This window comes from Microcaecilia unicolor, chromosome 3 (genome assembly GCF_901765095.1).
Source record: "Microcaecilia unicolor chromosome 3, aMicUni1.1, whole genome shotgun sequence".
In the NCBI taxonomy this organism is placed as follows: domain Eukaryota; kingdom Metazoa; phylum Chordata; class Amphibia; order Gymnophiona; family Siphonopidae; genus Microcaecilia; species Microcaecilia unicolor.
The window spans coordinates 108,175,737-108,198,360 of record NC_044033.1 but is presented as its reverse complement, the minus strand read 5'-3'; the positions used below and the strand labels follow the sequence as shown (position 1 = coordinate 108,198,360).

General features: G+C 43.6%; 1 protein-coding gene across 1 annotated transcript; it reads left to right on the top strand.

The window, feature by feature from the left end:
• Nucleotides 1–13,193: 13,193 nt before the first annotated feature.
• Nucleotides 13,194–22,412, top strand: LOC115465634 (cystatin-like). Its single transcript, XM_030196261.1, has 3 exons — nucleotides 13,194–13,459; nucleotides 15,313–15,414; nucleotides 22,184–22,412. The coding sequence occupies exons 1-3, from the start codon at nucleotides 13,253–13,255 to the stop codon at nucleotides 22,271–22,273; spliced, it is 399 nt and encodes a 132-aa protein (XP_030052121.1). The 5' UTR covers nucleotides 13,194–13,252; the 3' UTR covers nucleotides 22,274–22,412.
• Nucleotides 22,413–22,624: the final 212 nt, after the last annotated feature.

The window sequence follows — 22,624 nt, the reverse complement described above, 5'->3', positions numbered from 1 at the left end:
CTGACACTTGAGAGTCAAGTTAACTGTACAATGAAGAAAATGTTCCACTGAATGTGGAAGCTCAAACGAGTGAAACCATTCTTCCCAAGGGAAACATTCCGTAGCTTGATACAATTAATGGTACTAAGCCACGCAGACTACTGCAATGGAATCTACGCGGGATGTAAAGAACAACTCATAAAGAAACTCCAGACCGCTCAAAACACAGCAGCCAGGCATATATTTGGTAAAACACGATTCAAAAGCGCCAAACCCCTCCGAGAAAAACTACACTGGCTACCAATCAAAGAACGCATTGCTTTCAAAATCTGCACCCTGGTCCATGAAATTATCTACGGAGTTGTCCCGAAATACATGATAGACCTCATAGACCTACCAACAAGAAACACAATCGGATCATCACGAACATACCTAAATCTCCACTACCCAAGCTGCAAAGGACTCAAATACAAATCAACTTATGCATCCAGTTTCTCCTACATAAGCACACAAATGTGGAACGCACTACCAAATGCCGTGAAAACAACATACGACTACCTAAACGTCCGGAAATCACTAAAAACCAAAAAGGCATACCCCAGCGACCCAACTTAAGTGCCTAAACCCTGCAACACAATGAAACCACAGCTTGAAACAGACTATACATAACTCTTCCTTTATATAATTCCCAATGTGCCTCTAACACATGAACCTTATTTGACTACAACAACTCTTTGTATTTGTTTCTCTACCGTAGATGTTGTACAACTCTACGGTACAATGTAAGCCACATTGAGCCTGCAAATAGGTGGGAAAATGTGGGATACAAATGTAACAAATGGTAATAAATAAATAATAATAATAAAGAGCTGAACAGTCCATCTGTCACATTTTCAGCACAGGAACTAGGATCATGAGCCCTTGGGCCACTGTCTAGGAGCGGCAGCGGCAGGCTAAACCACCCCAGACAGGGATAAGACAGAACTCTGACAGGGACAGCTAGACTTCACCTGCACTTGACCACCGTTCCTCAGGAGTTGAGCCCCTGGGTGCAGGTGGCCGGCAGGACGTACCAGACCGGGCAAGAACTGGATACCCACTAGGCAGGAAGTGGACAGGTCAAAAGGGTCAGGAACTGAAAGCTGCAGAGCAGCCACTAAAACAGGGTACAAATACTGACAGACAAGAGACAAGACTGAAAGCTGCAGAGCAGTCACTAAAACAGGGAACAAAAACTGACAGACGAGAGACAAGACTAAAAGCTGCAGAGCAGCCACTAAAACAGGGAACAAATACTGACAGACAAAAGACAAGACTGAAAGCTGCCAGGCAGCCACTAAACAAGAAATACAGACAACCAAGAACTAGACAGAGAAATACAAACAAGAAACAAGACTGGGAACAAACAATACAGTACAAGATAAACTACACAAAGACTATACTAGAAACAGGCAAGAATCCCAGACAATAAACTGGACTAGGCAGACGTGCACAGCGCACACCAGCATACCAGGGACCTTAGGCAATGCAAAGGCAAACACAGAAGTTTCTAGGCTCAGCTGCAGCAATCTCAAGGCAACTACGGGTGCTGTTCAGGCACAAACAAGAAAGACAAGTCTGGCAGCCTGGAAGATCCAGACCGGACTGACCTGAAGCCTGGAATGGGTAGAGACAGCAAGACAGTCTATGGCAGCCACCGGTTCTGGTCACCAGAGGGCGAGGAGAGCACAAACAGAAAGCATACTGAAGCATAGAGAGGCTCAACACCTACAGGTGCAGTATATGGAGTAATTAGAGCCATGCTGGAAGCAGCCAGCACACAGAGACAGAACTAACTCAGAAAGGACAGACAGAAGCCAGCTCAGAAGTTGACCCCAAGAAATCTGAGAGGGGTCACGACCACAGACGTGACACCATCCAGTCTGCCCAAGTCACACTCATTATCAACATGTAGGGATGCTTCTAAAATAAAGGTCTATGGCACTCATTTTCAAAGCATATGGATGTCTCAAAAGGCCGAAATAGGCTTCCATGTGGTTGAAATGTCCAAATCCTGATTTTGCAAAGGCAGACTAGGGATGTACAACACTGAGTACGTCCAAATAGCAAGGGGACATGTTTGGGGCAGGATTAGGGAGGGCCTGAAATCTGGACATCCAACAGTGATTGCTGAAGGAGAAGAAGCGTCTATGACTAAAAAGAAGGATGTCCTTATTTAGACCTGCTTCAGGAATGTCCAGGTTACAGAAAAGTAATCTGATTGAGAAGCCGTCCACTGGAGGGATTAAGGCATGATATCTCCATAACCCTGCAGTGATTGCTGTTTCCTTCCCTTTCCTATGGAAGTGAAACTTAAAGGGCATATGAGGCTCTGTGACAGCTTCAGGTATTATATGCTTTCTTAGCAGAACAGCAGGTAGACCTGAGGAGTAGCCTAGTGGATGGTACAATACTGTAAATCCCACTTCAGTTTTTTTTTTTAATTGTGAGTCTTCCAGAAAGAGAAAAATATCTACTATACCTAAATATACCTGAAAGCCTGAAGGCTATTGAAGAGGTGTAAATTCAGGTACAGTAGGTATTTTTCTGTTCCTGGGGGGCTCACAGTTACCAAACAAAAGCATTGAGGTGGGATTTGAACTTGGGTCCTTTGGTTTACAGTTCACTACACTAACCACTAGGCTGATGCTCTGCTCTGCATGAATATCTGTATGCTATACAGATGTCCAGTCCTTTGTTTTTCTCCATTCAAAATTTGGGTGTTTCAGTTTGTAAAATGGATGTTCATGATGGACATTTTCTGTGCATGGACATCCATCTCATATATTTTCAAACAGGCTGTAACTTGTTCAGAAATACATGTGAGATGGCTGTCTGTTTGGAATGTTGTGACTTGGACATCCTTTTGAAAACGCCAATCCATGTGTCTTTATAAAATTCCCCACAAAAGCTGCAGAAATCACTGCTACAATAAAGTCATGGATGTTCACAGCTGTTCAGAGCAGGTGTAAATATTCACAGATATTGTATTATGAATGAGTCTAAATCACAGCTCTACATGTGCTCCACCCAGAATCCATCCCAATAATGCATCCAGATCTTATAAAAGTATATGTGTTCTTATCACCGCATGTACCTGTATGAGGTTGGTGGTAAGGGCTTACAAGGTAATTTTTTAAATGGTCGCCTGCTGATGGCAACATTAGCGCATTGCCATTAATACAAAAGAAAAATTAAAAAATGGCTATTTTATGGCTACGGTAAACATGGTTTTAGTGTGTGGAAAAGAGCTACATAAGGGTGGGATAAGGCCATTTTTTACCACATCTTAGTAAAAGGACCTCTTAATGCACAATAAAAGATTTTATATGTTAAGCTATACATTAACATGAATTAAAAAGTTCTAATGAACATGAATACATTTTTCTTTTAAAAAATGTGTAAATAGAGCTGAAAACATCCACAAATCAGGAAAAAAGCCCAAACAAACCAAAAATGTTTCCTCGGTATGTATCTCTGACTTTAAACCCCTGCATTTAAATGTTTTCTTGTCCAGCCAAAACGTGGATGGCAGGAGGTTTGATTACCAGTTCACCTTCCCTGCCGCAGTCAGGGAGTCCTGCATTGTGGTCTGTCAGCAGCTAGAAGTTATGGTAGTTTATTACTTAAGGCTTACAAAACTGCATTGCTAGTCTGTACTGCATTTCAATATTTAAAGTGCTATGAACCTGTGTCAATATTGTTTCTGATCTGTATCACTCCTCTTAATCTATGCCATGGGTCCTTTGAAGCTTTATCTATAGAAATCTGTTGGGTTGAACTCAATATTTGTAGCTAGCCTGCACATGATTAGCATCCTGGATTGTGGTTTTATAGTCCGCATTTCACAATCTGTTTATCTAGTTTTGCCAAGCTGTTTTCCTTTTGCAACTTTTTCTAAATTTTTACTTCCTTTACATTTTCATTGTTCTTAACTCAGATTTTAATGATTTCTATATTTCAGAAAGGAAAATGCTAACAACTTTATTGGTCCTTTTACGAAGCTGCAGTAAAAAGGGGTCTGCGCTGGTGTCAGTGTGTGTTTTTGATGTGCGCTGAGGCCCCCTTTTACCACAGCGAATAAAAGACTGTTTTTTTTTTTTAAAGAATTGGCTATGTGGCACAACCATTTCGGGGGGGGGGGGGGGAGAACTTACCGCCACTAATTGAGTTAGCACTGCAGTAAGGGCTCCGGTGCTAACCCGGCAGTAACTGGACAGCGCACGGCACTGCCCGATTATTACCAGGTAAACACTGGCGCTATAAAAATTAAAATATTTTTGTAGAGCCAGAAGTGGTGTATGTTGGGGACTACCAAGCGGTAAGCCCGTGTTGGGCTTACCGACGCTTAGTAAAAAAATCCCCTCAGTTTGATAAACTCCATGATGTCAATATTCAAAAGGACTTAGGGGGAAGTTATCATCTTGGACTACCTCTAAGACGTGCTATTGTACTGTTAACTCCAGTTATTAGTAACTAGGGTCTCATTGCATAAAATGAGACCTATGGTAAAGTAGCACAGATTAGTAGTAAAATAACATCTTAACAGTAGCCCACCTTGATAACTATAAACATTAAAGCTGTAACTTTGGGATTTACTGAGCTAGGTCCTTAAATTTTCTTTCTGGCAAATGGATAAGTTTTGATTGGACAATTCGATCTTTGCCCAAACATTTTCTGTTTAAACACAAATGTGATTTGTCATTGATCTCTATCTAAAACAGTAAATTAAATGCTTCTACATCAGGTCATTTGTTTCCTATAAGTCATCTAAAGCAGTGTTTCCCAAGTCCAGTCCTAGAAAACCCCTTGCCAGTCAGGTTTTTAGGATATCCATAATGAATATGCATGAACTTCATCTGCACACACTGATTCCATTATATACAAATCTCTCTCATGCATATTCATCGTGGATATCCTGAAAACCTCACTTTCAAGAGGTACTCCAAGACCGGGCTTGGGAAACACTGATCTAAAGCACCTAACTGTTAGGGACCCTTTTACTAAACTGTGTTAAACAGTTAACACTTGAATTAGCATGAACCTTTACCACACAAGCGAGGTAACTGTTACTGAACTGGCTTTACATTTACCACCACTAATTTACACAGTAAGGGCCAGATTCAGTAAATGACATCTAAAATGTAGGCACGTCAGAATAACACACATAGCGCTATTCTATAAACTGTGTCTATAGTAAGACATGGTTTATAGAATAGCGCATGGGCTGGGGGAATGGGTGTACATTTCTACATGGCTATTTATGCCACTGAAAACCTGGTGCCTCTCCTTTTAGAATACACCTAAAAAGAAGCACACATAAACTCCAATTATTGCCAATTAGTAACTATAATTGGTTATCAGCCAATTATTATCACTAATTTGCTCATTACTCAATTGAGTAGCGAGTGTAAATTGGCCACACGCACAATGTAATGCGTGTTACTCGCCATACCTTATATAGAATCCAGCCCTAAGTGCATGCTGCATTAGGGATCAGGAACTGGGAGGGTTATGAGGGGAAATGGGTATGGACTGCCCACTGCATTTAGCACACAGTACCAGGAGCATCGCAAACTGCGAGTGCGCCCTGTGTAACATGCCCCCAAAAGATCCTGGTGCACTCCCGCCTCACCCGCTTGAGTCATACTGGCAAGGGAAGTCAATAGATAGGATGCAAGCTTATCACCCAGCTACTCTTGAACCCTCTGTGGCCGTTCTGGCCTAGCTATAGCCCTGCACAGTACTTATCGTGCACAAACTTTCACTTGTGCAGTTACTTCAGGTGCACTTACCTTAAATGCATCTGTGCTAATTGTGAATAGTTTTCATGTGCAGTAATGTGGAAGGTTTCTCGACTCCCGATGCCGGCATATAAGTTGAAACACGGCTGTGTCGAGTCTGTTCTACATTAGGCAATTGGAGTTGATAACTGAATAAAAGGTTTTGTACTACACTTCTGGAATCCTCATTTTCTGCTGCTTTACTTTTTCGCTTTGCTGTTGCATACTTGTAAGGTTTGGACTTCCTTCTTTAGTTTCTGTAAAGAACATTTCAGGATGTTCCCAACAGTTTCCCCACAGCATCTGCACTTACTGCGCATTATTTTTAGCTGTCAAAGGGACTCTTTTATTAGGCTGCAGTAAGTGCTAGCACATGTGTATCGCAGCTTGAAAGGGTTTACCATAGGTTGCGCAGAGGTATCCTGCAGCAATTTTGCACTCTGCACAGATGCGCAATGTACTAAACAAAAATTGTTAGGTTTTTTCCCGAAGAGACATATCTGGTTGTGGAGAGTACACATTTGTATACTAATCAGTTAAAGCATCAGAGCACTCTCCTCTGGGTACAGCATTGTCCACCCCCCCACCCCCCCCCCCCCCCCCCCCCCGGTGCAGCACGACATTCCTCCCCCCCCCCCCCCCCCCCCCGAGTACAATTCTTACCTGCTGGGGTGCTGGGGTGCTGGGAGCAGACACATGGCTGGTAACAGCAGAGGGAGCAGGGAACCAACGGAGCAGACAGCCACATAGCTACTCCCTGCACCCCTCCTGCAGTGTGCACCCGGAGCCGACCGCCCCCACCACCCCGCCCTCGGTACGCCACTACCCATAACCCTTATGGTGGTGGTAAGAGCTCACACATTAATCTTTTTTAATGGCCATGAGCTAATGGCAATGTCAAACCCCTTTGCAGAATCCTGAGTGTTAATCACAATAATAAACTGCAAAAAATCATACCACTTGTGCTGAAAGACTTATGATCCTTCTTTCTTTGTACCAAATTAATTTTTCAAAAGTTTTTTTTTAGGAGGAAAAGGTCTCAAAATGCCCAGGTGCCAGGACAAACATCAGTCGGCAATCATCAATGAGTCACATGGCACACTTTAGGCTGAGCTCATCACCGACTTGAAAACCTCCTGTTTTAAATATTTTTGTGCAAATATTTTTTTAATTTAATTTTGCACCTGACTGATAGGCGGTCGGTGGCCCAACTGTTTGGGAGGCTAAAGGGGTGGAGTTAGGGCAGGGCCGTGCCTAGGGTCTCTGACGCCCCCCTGCAGACTATCAGTTGGCGCCCCCCCCCCCCCCCCCCCAATGTGGCACAAGATGCAAAGGAAATAGGAGCTGAAAGATGGAGTGCATCTTTGTGGGATTGCTCAACAAATAGATCACAAATAATTTTTTATGATTTTTAACCGTGAAAATAATTGCTCACCACTTGCCACACTGACAGGAATTGTCAGCAATATTCTTAGAAACAAATTGCTATACATTGCAAAATAAGATAGCAGATGTAAATTCTCAAAGTGGACATATTCCAAATGCTGAAATGAAAATAAAATGATTTTTTTCTACCTTTGTTGTCTGGTGACTTTCTTTTTCTGATCATGCTGGCCCAGTATCTGATTCTGCTGCTATCTGTCCTCTTAACTCCGTTTCTAGGGCTTCCTTTCCATTTATTTCTTTACTTTCCTCCTTTCTTCTTCATTTCTTGCTCTATATCCATTTCCAGCAATTTCTCCTCTCTCCCTGGGTCCTGCCCTCCCATCCATGTCCATCCATGTCCATCCTTGTCCCTCTCTGCCCTTCCCTCCTCCATCCATAGCCAGCAATTCTCCTCTCTCCCCTCCCCTCCATTTCCAGCAATTTGTCCTCTCCCTGGGCCCTGCCCTCCTCCCATCCATGCCTCTCTGCCCTTCCCTTACCTCAGCTCCGTGCCCTGGGGCCTTTAAATCTTTTACCTCTGGTCGCAGCAGTGTCAGTGAAAGCGCTGCCGATGTCTCCCTTCCCTTCACATTCGTTGGTTCCCTCAGTGTCCCGCCTTCTTCTGACATCAGAAGAAGGCGGGACACTGAGGGAACCAACGAGCGCGAAGGGAAGGGAGACGTCGGCAGCGCTTTCACTGACACTGCTGTGACCGTCGGAGCCTCGGAGGTAAAAGGTTTAAAGGCCTCGGCGGCGCAGAGCTCAGGTAAGCGGTGAGGGTAAGCACTGCGGCAGTGCCCTCCAGAGGTCGGTGCCCCCCTGCGGTGCTTACCCCGCTTACTGTATTGGCACGGCCCTGAGTTAGGGGTGAGGCCAGAGGTGGAGCTTACATCCATAATTGTCTGACAACACACAGAAAAAATATAAGTAAAAATAAAATAGTCACAATTAAAACCCTTTATTAAATTTAGATATTAGATATGAATCATATGTCAAAGAATAAAGTGGTTGCTCAAAGCATATACTAACCACAATCGCTCAACTGCAAAACACTATGCACAAATTTGTGCAAAAACACACTCAGAACCTTACTGTACCATAAATATTACACTGGGCAGACCCTAATACACCAATATACCACCCATACAGAAAATGCAGATCATCAACAATATGAAACAAGGGATCATAATATCACAATTCTCATGTACAGCCACAAAACACCCTTTTAGGGTGGATAGTGTTCACAATGAGCTCCTTTTATTAACGACCATATGTAGATCCTTTAAGAGGTAGTGTGTCATGATTTTCTCTCAACATGTCCACCATCCTCCTGTGTCCTTATGCGTCCTGTCTACCATCTGTAGCCCTGTCCCTATCCTTTCTCCAGTTTCAGCATCTGCCCTCAAAGTGTTCCGATCCAGCCCTTAAATTCAGCAATATCCTCTCCATCCATAGCCAGCAATTTTCCTCACTCCCCTCCCCTCCATCCATGTGCATCCACTTCCTCTGTCTTCCCTCCCCTCCATCCATGTCCAGCATTTCTCCTCTCTTCCCTCCCTTCCATCCATGTGCATCTCCTTCCTGACTTCCCTCCTCTCTATCCATCCATGTTGAACAACTCTCCATTCTCCCCTGCCCTCTCCTCCATCCACCCATATCCAGCAAATTTCCTCTCTCCCCTGCCCTCCCCTTCATCCATCCATGTCCAGCAACTCTCCATTCTCCCCTGCTCTGTCCTCCATTCATCCATATCCAGCAAGTTTCCTCTCTCCCCTTTCCCCTCCATCCATCCATCGAGGTCCAGCAATTCTCCTCTCTCCCCTGCCCTCCCCTCCCCTCCATCCAACGAGGTCCAGCAATTCTCCTCTCTCCCCTGCCCTCCCCTCCCCTCCATCCAACGAGGTCCAGCAATTCTCCTCTCTCCCCTGCCCTCCCCTCCCCTCCATCCATCCATGTCCAGCAACTCTCCATTCTACTCTGCTCTCTCCTCCATGGGCGTAGCCAGACAACAGATTTTGGTTGGGCCTAGGCAAGAAGTGGGTGGGCACCAAGTGTTCTTCCCCCCCCCCCCCCCACCCCAACCACCACCAAAAAAATATCTCAGCTGGCGGGAAAATGCTTCTTTCCACCTTGGCAGTCTGCAGCAGGTATGCGCTGAAAAATGAACATGCTCAGGTGCCAGTATCATGGAGAGTAGCGTTTTCGTTACCATCAGGGGGAAGTCTTCAGCGGGCCAAGCTTGGGATCCCCACCAGTTACCACTAAACATGTGCTACTGTTGGGTGGGCCTGAGCCCTAAAAGGGTGGGCCCTGGCCCACCCAGGCCCACCTGTGGCTACGCCACTGCTCTCCTCCATCCACCCATATCTAGCAAATTTCCTCTCTCCCCTGCCCCCATTCATCCATCCATGTCCTGACTATTTCATGAAACTCAAAAATCCCATCAGTCTTGTTCCGTGTTCCTACAGAGCGTCAAAGCGTCTGGATTCGTCCCTTGAGAAAGCCGGTGGGCGAAACGGATCCCAGCCAAACCTGCATCTCAAACAATAAGCAAAAAGCTAAGTTATATCATTTTGGGCTCCTGTTGTCAGGCAATTTTGTCACAAGTTGGGTTATTTTAGCGCAGGGTCCCATTTTGTGCAATGAGGTCCTTTGCTAAAATAATCTGAAGCTAAATATAACTTGGTGGGAAGATTGGATACTATCAAACTGATGTTAGTGCCCAAGATCACATATGTTTTAAGCATGATCTCTCTTCTATTTCCCAGTTCAACAGAAAGCTGGATAAATTGCTCTCTAACTTTCTATGGAATCTCAAGGTACCTAGAATCTCTTTGCGTAAATTAAAACTGCCTAAATTACTTGGTGGAGCCCGTTTTCCTGACCTTCTGCTGTTTCCCAGGAAAACTATGTACTTTTACTTTTAAAATTAGCCTAGCAAAGAAGGATGCACATTTTTCCACTTTGGAGTGGAGGAGTAACTTAATGGTTAGAGTAGTGAGCTGAGAACTAAGGGAGCTGGGTTAGATTCCCAATGCAGTTCCTTGCGACCCTGGGCAAGTCAGTTAACCCTCCATTGGCCCGAGTACAAAACTTAGACTGTGAGCCTACTAGGGACAGAGAAAATACCTATATGTAATACACAAACCACCTTGGCTATATCCAGTGGTGTGCTGGAGCCGGCTCGCACCGGCTCGCAAGAGCCTGTTGTTAAATTTTTTAACATCTTGCGAGCCAGTTGTTCTGCAGGGCGAGCCGGCTCCAGTAAACAAGGCATTTCCCTCACCTCCCACCACTGGATCTCTCACTGGCTTTGTGCCACCAGGCGATGCTGTGATTTGAGAGCCCAGCCTGCTAGAAAGGATAAGAGTCTTCTCTTCTCACACCCCCTCCCCTTCTCTGAACCCAACACCTTCTTCCTCTTAGCTCTTGAGAGGGAGCCCAGGGCGGGCTGTGTGGGGAGGGGCTGCTTGCTCTGATTGCTGGTGGCCTTTGCTAAATCATTAACCCCTTGCTCTCCCAAACCTCTTTGCTTTCTGTAACTAGGCTCGCAATAGATCAAGTCTTGTTTTACAAGCCGGCACATGGAAAGGGTTCACTGAAAGCCCTGGAGGGGGACAGAAGGAGAGGCTGCTCTGCCTTTTACGAAACCTTAAATTTGGGGCTTTTTCTAATACTATGTTGTTACTTTAACTTCTTTTTACTTTGCACCTTTTTTAAAATATAAATTAAAAGAATAATACATTTAGTACATAATGCAGATGTTTTTTTGTTTCTTTCTCTCCCTCTCATCTCTCACTGAACACTTTAAGAAAACCACAAGTAACTTACCTTGTTTGCTGCTGCCCTGGGGGGTTTTAAATCTTTTTTTTATTACCTCTGTTGAAGCGGCCACGTCATTGAAAGCCCTGCCCGTCTTTAGCCTTCCCTTCGTGAGTTTGTTCCCTCAGAGTTCCGCCTTCTGACATCATTTCCTCTTTCCGCGAGGGCGGGACTCTGAGGGAACAAACTCATGAAGGGAAGGCTAGAGACGGGCAGGGCGTTCAGTAACGTGGCCGCTTCGATGGAGGTAATCAGGGGAGAGAGGAAAATCACTGGGTATGGGTGGCTGGAGGGGCGGTCAGGCGAGAGAAGAGAATCGCTGGGTATGGGTGGGTGGAGGGGGGCAGGCGAAAGAAAAGAATTGCTGGGTATGGATGGATGGAGGGCAGGGGGGAGAGAAGGGTTGCTGGACATAGGTGGATGGAGAGGTAAGGGAGAGAGAAGAAATGCTGGACATGGATGGAGGGGAGGGAAGAGTGAGGAAGGAGATGAGATGAGGGAAAAGGAAGAGAGGAGAAAAACTGTACATGGCTTAAGAAAATAGACAAAAGCCGGATCCACCAGACAGTCAAGTCTGCGGAGGACCCAGCTTTTACTTATGGATGTAGGGCAAGAAATGAAGAAGAAAGGCGGAAAGTAAACAAATAAATGGAAAGGAAGCCCTGGAAACAGAGTTAAGAGGACAGATAGCAGCAGGATCAGATACTGGGTCAACATGATCAGAAAAACAAAGTCACCAGACAACAAAGGTAGAAAAAAATCATTTTATTTTCAGTATAGTGTTTGGAATATGTCCACTTTGAGAATCAGGTGCTCAACATTAAAAGTTTATATTTATTTACGGCATTTTATCCCACATTAAACATGAATTAGATTGGAACTGGGATCATTTAATTTTTTTGTTCCTGGAGTAATGCATTGCCCCCTCCAGGCTCTCTCCCTGGCTATAGCCAGCTCTGCAATTGGGGGGAGGCGCAGAGGTGGACGAGGGGCGCAGAGTTGGACCGGGGAGAGAGCCTGTTGTTAAACATTTACCAGCACACCACTGGCTATATCACAGAAAAGCAGTATATCGAATACATGAAAGTCCACACAAATTATGCACATACCCTTGCTCCATGCATAAAGTTGTAAAATCACTCTCCTGGGGTAATTTTATCACAGGGAACCTAAATTTTTTAAAATTGCCTATTTATACATAATATATAGGTGCTTATACAGTTTTACAAAAAGGCTCCGGAATAGTGCATCCTCCAAAAAAGATGTAAACGTATGTATGTACTCTATGCGTGTGCATGCATATTTTATACATTGCAAATCTGTCAAAACTGCACACCCAGCATGGTTCACATAAAAGTTTGTATGGGTATAATACATCCATGGAACTTTAAAACCATAGTTCACTTGCAAAACTAACTTAATGTGAGAAGTAAAGGGTCATGGAGTTCATATACTGCTTTTCTGTGGTAGAACCCAAAGCAGGCTCATAATCTAGTTTTCTACCTGGGGTAATGGAGGGTGACTCGCCCAGGGTCACAGGGAGCTGAACTTGGAATCAAACCCAGTTTCCCAGATTCCCACTCACTGCACTAATCACTAACCTACTCCTCTAGTTCTGGAAAGCATCGAATTAATGGTATGTCTCTGGATTAATTTTGTCTAGTTTGCGATCTGTGGAGTAATCAAATTGCATAACATATAAAAGTGAGTGATAACACAAATATTGCATTAGATATTAGATATGATTATCTAAATGCTCCTTATCATATTCATGATCACTTGTATTAAACACTGCCAGTTAGCACATTTGCTCATTGCAGTAATAATCTCAATGTTATCAAGATGTCAATATTGAAATGAATGCTTTTCATTATGAAATACATGCAGCGATGTTTCTGCATGACAGCATATGCTATATCATAAACTTATCAGATATTGTTATATTTTTAAAGTATTTTTAATAAAAAAAATGTTCCTGATTAAAAATGTTCTGTAATTATTACAGTACTTCCTACAAATATACCGCCTCTGTCAACAGTGTGCAATGCTCAGTTTTATAATCAGATTTCAGTTTACATATTGGATGTTTACTTTGGCTACTAAATATCTTCATAGAGTATTTAAGCCGCACAATAATCCGTGTTCGTCTCCTTTCCTTTTTCATCACTGTTGCATAGTAGTTCAACGCCTTTACTACTGAAGCCATGGCAAATTTCTGGCTGTGTCTCAGCGTCATACTCTCTTCCTCTGTCCTCTTCTGTTCTGCAGGTATGCCTGGAGGTTCAGAACCAATTGATCCAAGTAGCCCTGAAGTACAGAATGCTGCCAGATATGCAGTGAGTGTATATAATGAGAAGTCGGAGAATCAATATCTCTTCAAAGTCCTGAAAGTTGTATCAGCAGAATCACAGGTACATTACCACCGAAGCATGGTTGCATCTCATTTTTGCTTCTGTTTACTGTCTCAACAATGATCTTTTCAATGGTTATAATTCTGTATATGTATATATATATACTTTTTTACTGTTACCTCTATTCCACATTTTATGCATATGGTCAGTGTTTCATGAACTTTTTCAGGGAAGGGGTCCATATAGCAGTTCAACTTCAATCTTCAGAATGCATAGTTTGCTACAGGGACTGCTTCCCTGAAGAAGTTTGCAAAACACTGACCATGTCGGCAGTGTATCCTTTGTTTCAATGGTTTCAAGCTCAGAATGTTTTGAACTATTTATATTGAAGAAGAATCATAAGAAATGTAAAATTCACAGGAGACATTATTGTAGATATTGATGATTTTAAATGAGTGGAAGAATATATTCAACATGCAAAGAATTCATAACGACCGATGACAATTGAAGGCAAGCACATGTCAACTATTGAGTGCTTGATTTGCCTGCCTTTGATGGTCCAGAAAAAAAATGCTTTTCATAGTGATAAGTCCTGGTGATAAGAGATTTATATGCATTTTTAGTTGAATGTTCTCAGTGATGCTAGAAGAAACCCATAAGGGTAACTAATTAGAACAAGATATCTTTAGTGGCTAAGATTTGAATTCCCTAAACACAGAAATACAGAAATAAAGAAAATGACAACAGATAAAGACCATATGGCCTATCCAGACTGCACATCCATACCAACTACTAAGTTCTACAGTCCTACCACTCCTCTGTGTTTGTCCCATGTTTTTGTGAATTCAGATACAGTCCTCATCTCCACCATCTTTGCTGCGAGGCTGTTCCATGCATCCACCACCCTTTCCATACAGAAATATTTTACTCACATCTATCTCCCATGGAGGCATTTAAATGTTTCTATCATAATGCTCCTCTCCCACCTTTCTTGTGTGTACACCAGATACCTATACCGAGGCACTATCACCTTCTTTTTTTTCTGCTTGCCATTCCTCTCCCTGTGCATCCAGGTGTCCTACTGACTTTTGCCATCACTTTTTCTACCTGCTTGACCACCTTAAGATTGCTTTCAAGTTTCCTTCTTCTTTTGTGCACAGATGTATTTCACCCACTTTGCCTTTTGCAGCCCAAATGCACAGTTCTGTATTTTATAGCATTAAATATTAGCTGCCAAAATCTATTCTGCAAGTTTTGCTAGATCCCTTCCCAATTTATCTATACCTTCTGGTATGTTTACCCTATTGCATAGTTTGACATTATTCTCAAAGAGGCAAACCTTACCTGATAACCCTTTCACAATATTGCTTAAAACATGTTACAAAGAATGGGACCAAGGACCAATCCTTGAGACATATCACTTTCAAAATCCAGATACTCAGAGTGAATGTCAATGTGAGAAAAACAGAAGCTCCCCTCTCCCTCTCCATCCCCCAGAGATATCCCTGAACCTCTTCACAAAGATACTCATGCACCCTTCAGTCCTCAAAGATACAATAATGCTGCTAGCTAAGCCCCCTCCCCCCACTGCCAACAAAGACCCATATCCCCCAATGCCCCTCCCCCTACTCTCCTGTAGGCTCCCCTGGGCATATCGCAAGGGATTACTGATGGTCTAGGGGAAGGTGAGTAGGAGTGATCTCCAGTTGCTCTCTCTATGCCTGTGACAGGTTCAAAATGCCGGCTATGACCCCTAGCTGTAGTCCTATATTACTATTTCTAGGGGTCAGGCTGCCATATAAGGTCCATGAGTATTGTGTTTTCAAAATTGTCCCCAATATGTAATAACAAGATTGCCTGAATGCCCCCAGTCTTACATATGTTCTTTTCTTTTATAATTTTACTTTCACTAGATTGTTGCTGGAGTAATATACAGAATGAATGTAGAAATAGGACTGACACAGTGCAAGAAAGGGTCCACTGACAACGCAGCTTCCTGTCCAGGACAGACAGCGGTAATTTTAAATGCTTTTTCTTCATTAATAATATACGGGTCAATATAGCAGAGATTTCTGCTCAGTTAAACAGCGCTGACCAGATACTTGGCTAATAATGAGCAGCACTTAACTGAAGGGTGTCGCTCAATATTAGCAGAAACAACCACAACACTATCCAGTTAGTGCTGGGGTGATCCAGAGGCATAGGATGGTTGGTTCATAAAGCTTCTGGGAGTGTGGTTAGATTCTAATTTGACAATTGAAACACATGTAAATCATCTGATTATTCAGGCAATTATGCTTACAACTTTTGATTACTGTAATGTTTGTCTGTTGGGTTAACCAACTAAACAACTGCAAGTTTTGCAAAATGTATCTGCTAAATTGATTTTTGAAAGGACACAAATTTGACCGTGAGAATTCATTTTTACATTGGTTTCCCATTAGAGCGAGAATTGATTTTAAACTTTTGACTTTTTTTCAAAAATTTTGTATGGTATATGTCCTGGATAACTAGTAGATTTGGTAACAGTTTATAAGCCATCTCGATATTTACGATCTTCAGGAGAATTATTGCTGGCTGTCAGTTGAGTAACACTAGAAAGAGTACATTATTTGAATCAGCTTCTGGAATTTGGAACAACCTTCCTTCTGCTATTAGAAATATTCCACATGATATGTGTTTTAGAAAAGCTGTAAGAACTTGGCTATTTCAGTGTTCATTGTAGCATTTTATGTTTTGGGTTTTTTAAATTGTTCTTTTGGATTGTACAGTCTTCTTTTATGGTTGTGACCTGCCTTGAACCTGGTGGTAAGGTGGGATATAAATGCTGTTATTAAATAAAATAAAATAAAAAGATGTCCTAATTCTCCCAGATATCTATCTGGGCACCAGCACTGAATATCAGCAGTACCTGGATAACTTCTGGGGCCCTCTGAAGACCCAGAGAGTCACCATCTCTAGTTGGATATGGACCAGTGGTCAGGGCCAACTGATTAAGGCCAACTGATGACCTAAGCACAGCCCAACAATGGTGCCCCTTGGCCCTTCCATTGCTTAACTGACAAGACATTAAGGGCCCCGTTTACTAAGGTGCGCTTGCGTTTTTAGCATGCGCTAACACTAGACACCCATATATTCTTATGATTAGAAAATCACTGAAATTCATATTGGATAATGGGTGTGGCAGATGGCAGTGAAAGAGTTATGGGCAAGATAGCTAGGGGAAGAACTCTGTGGTGTCCCTTTCCTTTGGTGCCTAAGCATGTACCTATTTTGCTTAATGGATAATCAAGGGCTACCGCCGATGAATATTTGGACTTAAATCTGCCCGTGGTGATCAGCATTTCTAAAACCGTGACATCAGCAGACTGACTATCAACCCAAGAGATTTTATACAAATGGAATACAAAGAAGTCATTTTCCCCCCTAATTCTATGTGTGGCACTCAAAACTGCGCACAAATTTGTCTGCACAATTTAATTGCATAACAAGCCAATTAGCACCAATAATTGAATTAGCACCAATAATTGGGTACTATCAATTATTGGCGCTAATTGGCAATAATTAGAATTTACGCATGCATCTTTATAGTTACTATTCTATAAAGGTGACTGCATAAATTTTCCATGTTGATCCAAAAAAGGGATGTGGCCCCATGGGAGGGGCATGGGCTGGTCAGGGGCATTCCTGCAACTTGCACATAGTGTTACAGAATAAGGCTGATCTGAATCTAATTAAGGCACAAGGATTTACACCAGATTTCACTTGGTATAAATTCTCACATACACAAAATTGGGCACAGATCCAGATGCCAAACGCTATTCTATAAACTGCGCCCAACAAAGAGCAGTATTAGAACTTATTTTTTGGAGCGCCGATTTTTCTAGGCCTTTATGAATGTGTCTGTTCAACACTTAGTAATCTCATTTTGCATTGATATATAGAGGGGCATAATTGAACGAAAACGTCTATCTCCATGGGCGTTTATCTCCGAGAACAGGTCCGTGAAGGGGCGGACCGAACTGTATTTTCAAAAAAAATAGACGTCCATGTTTTATTCGACAATTTGTGAGCTGGGCGTTTTTGTTTTTCAGCGATAATGAAAAATGAAAGCGCCCAGCCCAAAAATGAATAAATCCAAGGCATTTGTTCGTGGGAGGGGCCAGGATTCATAGTGCACTGTCCCCCCTCACATGCCAGGACATCAACCGGGCACCCTAGGGGGCACTTTTACAAAAACAAAAAAAAAGGTAAAAGAGCTCCCAGGTGCATAGCACCTTTCCCTTGTGTGTTGAGCCCCCCAAATCCCCCTCAAAACCCACTGCCCACAAGTCTACACCATTACTATAGCCCTAAGGGGTGAAAGGGGGCACCTACATGTGGGTACAGTGGTTTGGGGGGTTGGACGACTAATAAGCATTAAGCAGCACAATTGTAACAGGTAGGGGAGGGATGGGCCTGGGTCCACCTGCCTGAAGTCCACTGCACCCCCTAATAACTGCTCCAGTGACCTGCATACTGCTGCCAGGGAGGTGGGTATGACATTTGAGGGTGAAAATAAAGAGTTGTGAAACGGCATATTTTGTGGTGGGAGGGGGTTTGTGACCACTGGGGGAGTCAGGGGAGGTCATCCCCAATTCCCTCCAGTGGTTATCTGGTCATTTAGGGCACTTTTGGGGGCCTTATTCGTGGAAAAACAGGGTCCAGGAAAAGTGCCCTAAATTCTCGCTAAAAACGCACATTTTTTTCCCATTATCGGCGAAAGGCGCCCATCTCTGATCGGCCGATAACCACGCCCCAGTTCCGCCTTCGACACGCCCCCATCAACTTTGTACGCTTCCGCGATGGAGTGCAGTTGAAAACGTCCAAGTTCGGCTTTCGATTATACCGCGTTATTCGTTTTTGGGAGATAAACGCCTATCTCCCGATTTAGGTCGCAATATAGGCGTTTTTGTCTTTCGATTATAAGCTGGATAGTCTATCAATCTTTGGGTACAAAATAACATTTAAAAAACATCATTACCTATGCTGTTCTCGGGGCTTTTAATTTCACCTCAGTGGGTGGTAGTAAGTGATCCCCCCCCCCCCCCCCCCCCGAAATGTCCATGCGGCAAGTGTGAGCTTACCACACAGACATTTCATTTTTGGTTATTTTCACCCGCTGTGGTAAAAGGGACCCTGGTGCTTGGCAAAAACGGCTGCCACCGCTAGCACAGGACCATTTTTACCACAGCTTAGTAAAAGGGCCCCTAAGGTTTTATTAAAGCCTGTTTTCTGATCTACACATCCTGTACAAATTTAGGCTCTTCCTATATAATAAAACGCACCTCCAACGTTCTGAAGCCGAGAAAGTGAAGCCTTCAAGCCTTGAAGCATTCCTACAACGTTCCGGAACTACGTGTCATCAATTGAGGAGATGGAGCCTTACAGAGCACGCGAATGCTTCAAGGCTTGAAGGCTTCACTTTCTCACACACACACACACACACACACACACACACACACACACACACACACACACACACACACACTCACTCTCTGTCTCTCACATACACTCTCTCTCACACACTCTCTCTCTCTCACACACAAACACACACACACACTCTATCTCTCTCTCACTCATTCTCTCTCACATACACACTCCATCTCTCACCCACACACTCTCTCTCAAACATACACACTCCGAGGAAAGGGGGGCATGGAACATGCTGGGGAGGAGAGGGAGGGGGGCATGGAACTCGGAGGGAATGGGGGCCAAGAACTCGGAGGGGAGGAGAGAGAGGAAGGGAGGAGAGGAGAGGGATGGAGGGGGCCTGCACCTCGGACGGAAGAGGGGCCTGGAACTCGGAGGGGAGGAGAGGGAGGGAGGGAAGGAGGGGGGTTATGGAACTCAGAGCCCCACACACACACACACTCACTCTCTCTCTCTCACACACACACTCTATCTCTCTCACACACACATACACTCTGTCTCTCACACTCTCTCTCTCTCTCACACACACACACACAAACACACACACACACACTTTGTCTGTCTCTCTCTCACCCATTCTCTCTCTCACTCACACACACACTCCATCTCTCACACACACTCTCTCTCTCTCTCTCTCAAACATACACACTCCGAGGAAAACCTTGCTAGCGCCCGTTTCATTTGTGTCAGAAACGGGCCTGTTTTACTAGTATTGTAATAATACTGAAAGTGAAAAGGAAAACACTAAACAGTGATGTAAAGGATGATGCCACCATCCAACTAAAAAGTGTACATTCCTGCAAACATACTACAAATGTATGAGTAAATTGTGACAAGACACAGAATTCTGCACAGGGTCTGAATTTGAATTAGAAATCATATTTTCATTATCCACTCTTTGTCAGATTGAACAGGCTTATATACAAAATGTTCATTGTCCCAGGTAATTGAAGAAAATTAATGCCCTTTTTTTGCAATTGCCAATGTTTAACATAATTTAGGCTTTAAGTATTGTTATGGAGTCAAAAGAGTGAGGATTCCTTTGTTAACAGATGCCAATCCAAGTTCACTTACTTAATGGAAAATGTTCCATTTTTTTTTTAATTTCCTAATACTTAAAAAAAAACCATTGTTCAGCCCCAGTGTGGGCAGGGGGTGGGGTGGGGAGGGTGGAGGAGATATTCACAACCATTTGCCTGGGTAAGGGGTCCTTTTACCGAACGGCAGTAAAAGAGGCCCTGCGGTGGCATCGGCATGTGGGTTTGCCACACACTGAGACCCCCTTTTACCGCCAACGGGTAAAGCCTTTTTTTCTTTAAAGGATGGAAATGGCTGTGCAGTAAGTTAAAAACACTTGCCTCATGGCCATTTCCTAGGGGCGCATGGCTGTAATTGGGCAGCATGATTACTGCCAGGCATGCTCCCGATTCTAGAAAATTAAAAAATATTTTCTAGCCCCGGAATTGGTACATTTCAGGAGTCGGAACTACTGCCGGGCTCCCAGGAAGCCCAGAGGTAGGGCCGAATCGCCATGCACCAAGCAAGCTACCTCTAAATGGTCCCTTCACTAAGCTGCGGGAAAAAAGGCCCTGAGGTAACAGCAGGGGCCATTTTTCCCGCACACCAGGGCCCTTTTTACCACAGTGGGTAAAAAAAACCCTTAAAAAATGGTAGCGCGGCTTTGTAAAAGAGGCCTTTTATTAGGAATCAGACCTCTCTCCAAACTAGTTCTGTTCGTTTAATGCTGTCTGTGATTAATCGCGTTAAAATTTTTAACTTGTGCTAATAATTTTAACTCTATTAATCACATCATGCTGCTTTCTCCTACCGCTGCTCCCTCCCTCCCCGGCGCTCCTGCAACCTACTCACCACCATACACTGGAAGCCTTTTTTCTCCTGCCATCCCATTTTCTCCCTTTTTTCTACTGCATCTCAAACCGCCCGCCCGCCACCCTCCGAACTTGCCTTGTACACACAGCAGCATTAAGCACACACTGCTCCACTCCTCTCTGTAACTGGAGTCCTCCTTCTCCAGCATTCTGCCTTCTCTGATGAAACTTCCTGTTTCCTGCTACAGGAGTCGGATGCTAGAGAGAAGAGAGGAGATGGTGCCCATTGGGTGGGAGGAGAGACCGGAGAAGATGGTGCTCATGGAGGGGAGGGGAGGAGAGAGGAGACGGTGCCCATGGGTGAAGGGGAAAGGAAGGGATAGAAATAAGACAGATATAAGGAGGAAGAAAATGGCAGAAAGTTGAATGTGAATGTGAAAGATGTTATAGGGGAAGAAGTAAAGGAGGAGAGAAAAGGAATAGTGAGGAGAGAGGAGTCCCTGAAAATAGAGTTCAGAGCACAGACAAAGGAACTTTTAGCTATGTTTAAGGGAAGCATTTCCAGCCAGCTATTTTGGGTTGAATTAGGGAAAACAATGCATCTAAATTGTATCTTAAAATCTATGTATCATATTTTCTAGAAAAATTTCACCCACTCAACAAAAAACAGGTTATCTAATATCCATGGCAAGTACGTGCATAACAGTATGTTTTTTCTAGCAAAAAAGGTGCCGGTACTCAAATACCAGGCCACCCTTCAGGGGTGGAGTGATCATTGAGGGACTCACCCCACAATAGCCAGGCCCCCTGCAACCAGTCACAGAATCTATGACAAGGCAGAATTGGTGTGTAGAGCCTGAGTTCTTTCATTAAATCTTGGGGACCATGGGTCAATTTTAGCAGACAATGGAAAAGGTGCCGGTACTCAGTACCCCCAAGTATCCCCTCAAAAAAAGCCCTGGTGCATATATTCTCTTTGAAAATTAGGTACAAAGGGGCCCTTTTACTTAGCTGCAGTAGGCCTACTGCACAGTAAAAGAGCACCACCATGGGACGTGCTGAGGTATCCCATGGTAGTTTGAGCAACAGCACCATGAGAGGCTGAGTGGGAGCGGAGAGTAGGCGTGCCTGCATTAATTGTGTAGCGTGGGCACATTACCGTGTGGTACCCAATTAGTGCAGGAGTAGTGTGGGAGCCCTTACCGCCCCTTAAATAGGTGGCAATAAGGGGTCCCGGGCATAATGGCCACAGGCTAATGGGGAAATTAGAGCAAGGCCATTAAAACAAAAAGAAAAGCTGACCGTGGCTATTTTTCTGCTGCACTACAAAATGGCCAGAAAGCATGGCAAACCCACGCACTAGTCTCAATGCTGGCTGCTTTCTAGCATACCTTAGTAAAAGGACTCCAAAGTCTAAGGAGTGCAAAGTAACCGTGAACTCAGTACCATGTCTCACCTAATCTATTTTTTGTTCCTCTTACAGACATTCCAGTGCAAGTTCGCTGTACTGGAGCAGCCGTGGATTAATGTAAAATCTGTTTTGGAGAGTTCCTGCGAACCAGCTGGACAATGAAAAATCTTCTAAATCTAGAATAACTGTTTTTATTCACTGCTACCAAAAATAATCTGTATTTCTGTCTGAAAGAAGGGTTGGTGTCTTTAGATGTGGGATGCCTAAAGTTTTCTTGCATTAAAAAGCTTTACAGCATTTATGTGACATTGCTTTTGTTTTACTTGCATTTCAGATTTTGTATTATTATGGTTATTATTATTTTCCATTTATAAGCCACGTGCATCATACAAAAAGTTGATCATCTGAAAAACAGATAATAAGTATAAGAATAAAATAAGTCAATACTGCACGCAATTAAAACTGTAGGGTAATAGCACAGTGCACAAATAGAAAAATCAGAGATCCTGTTTA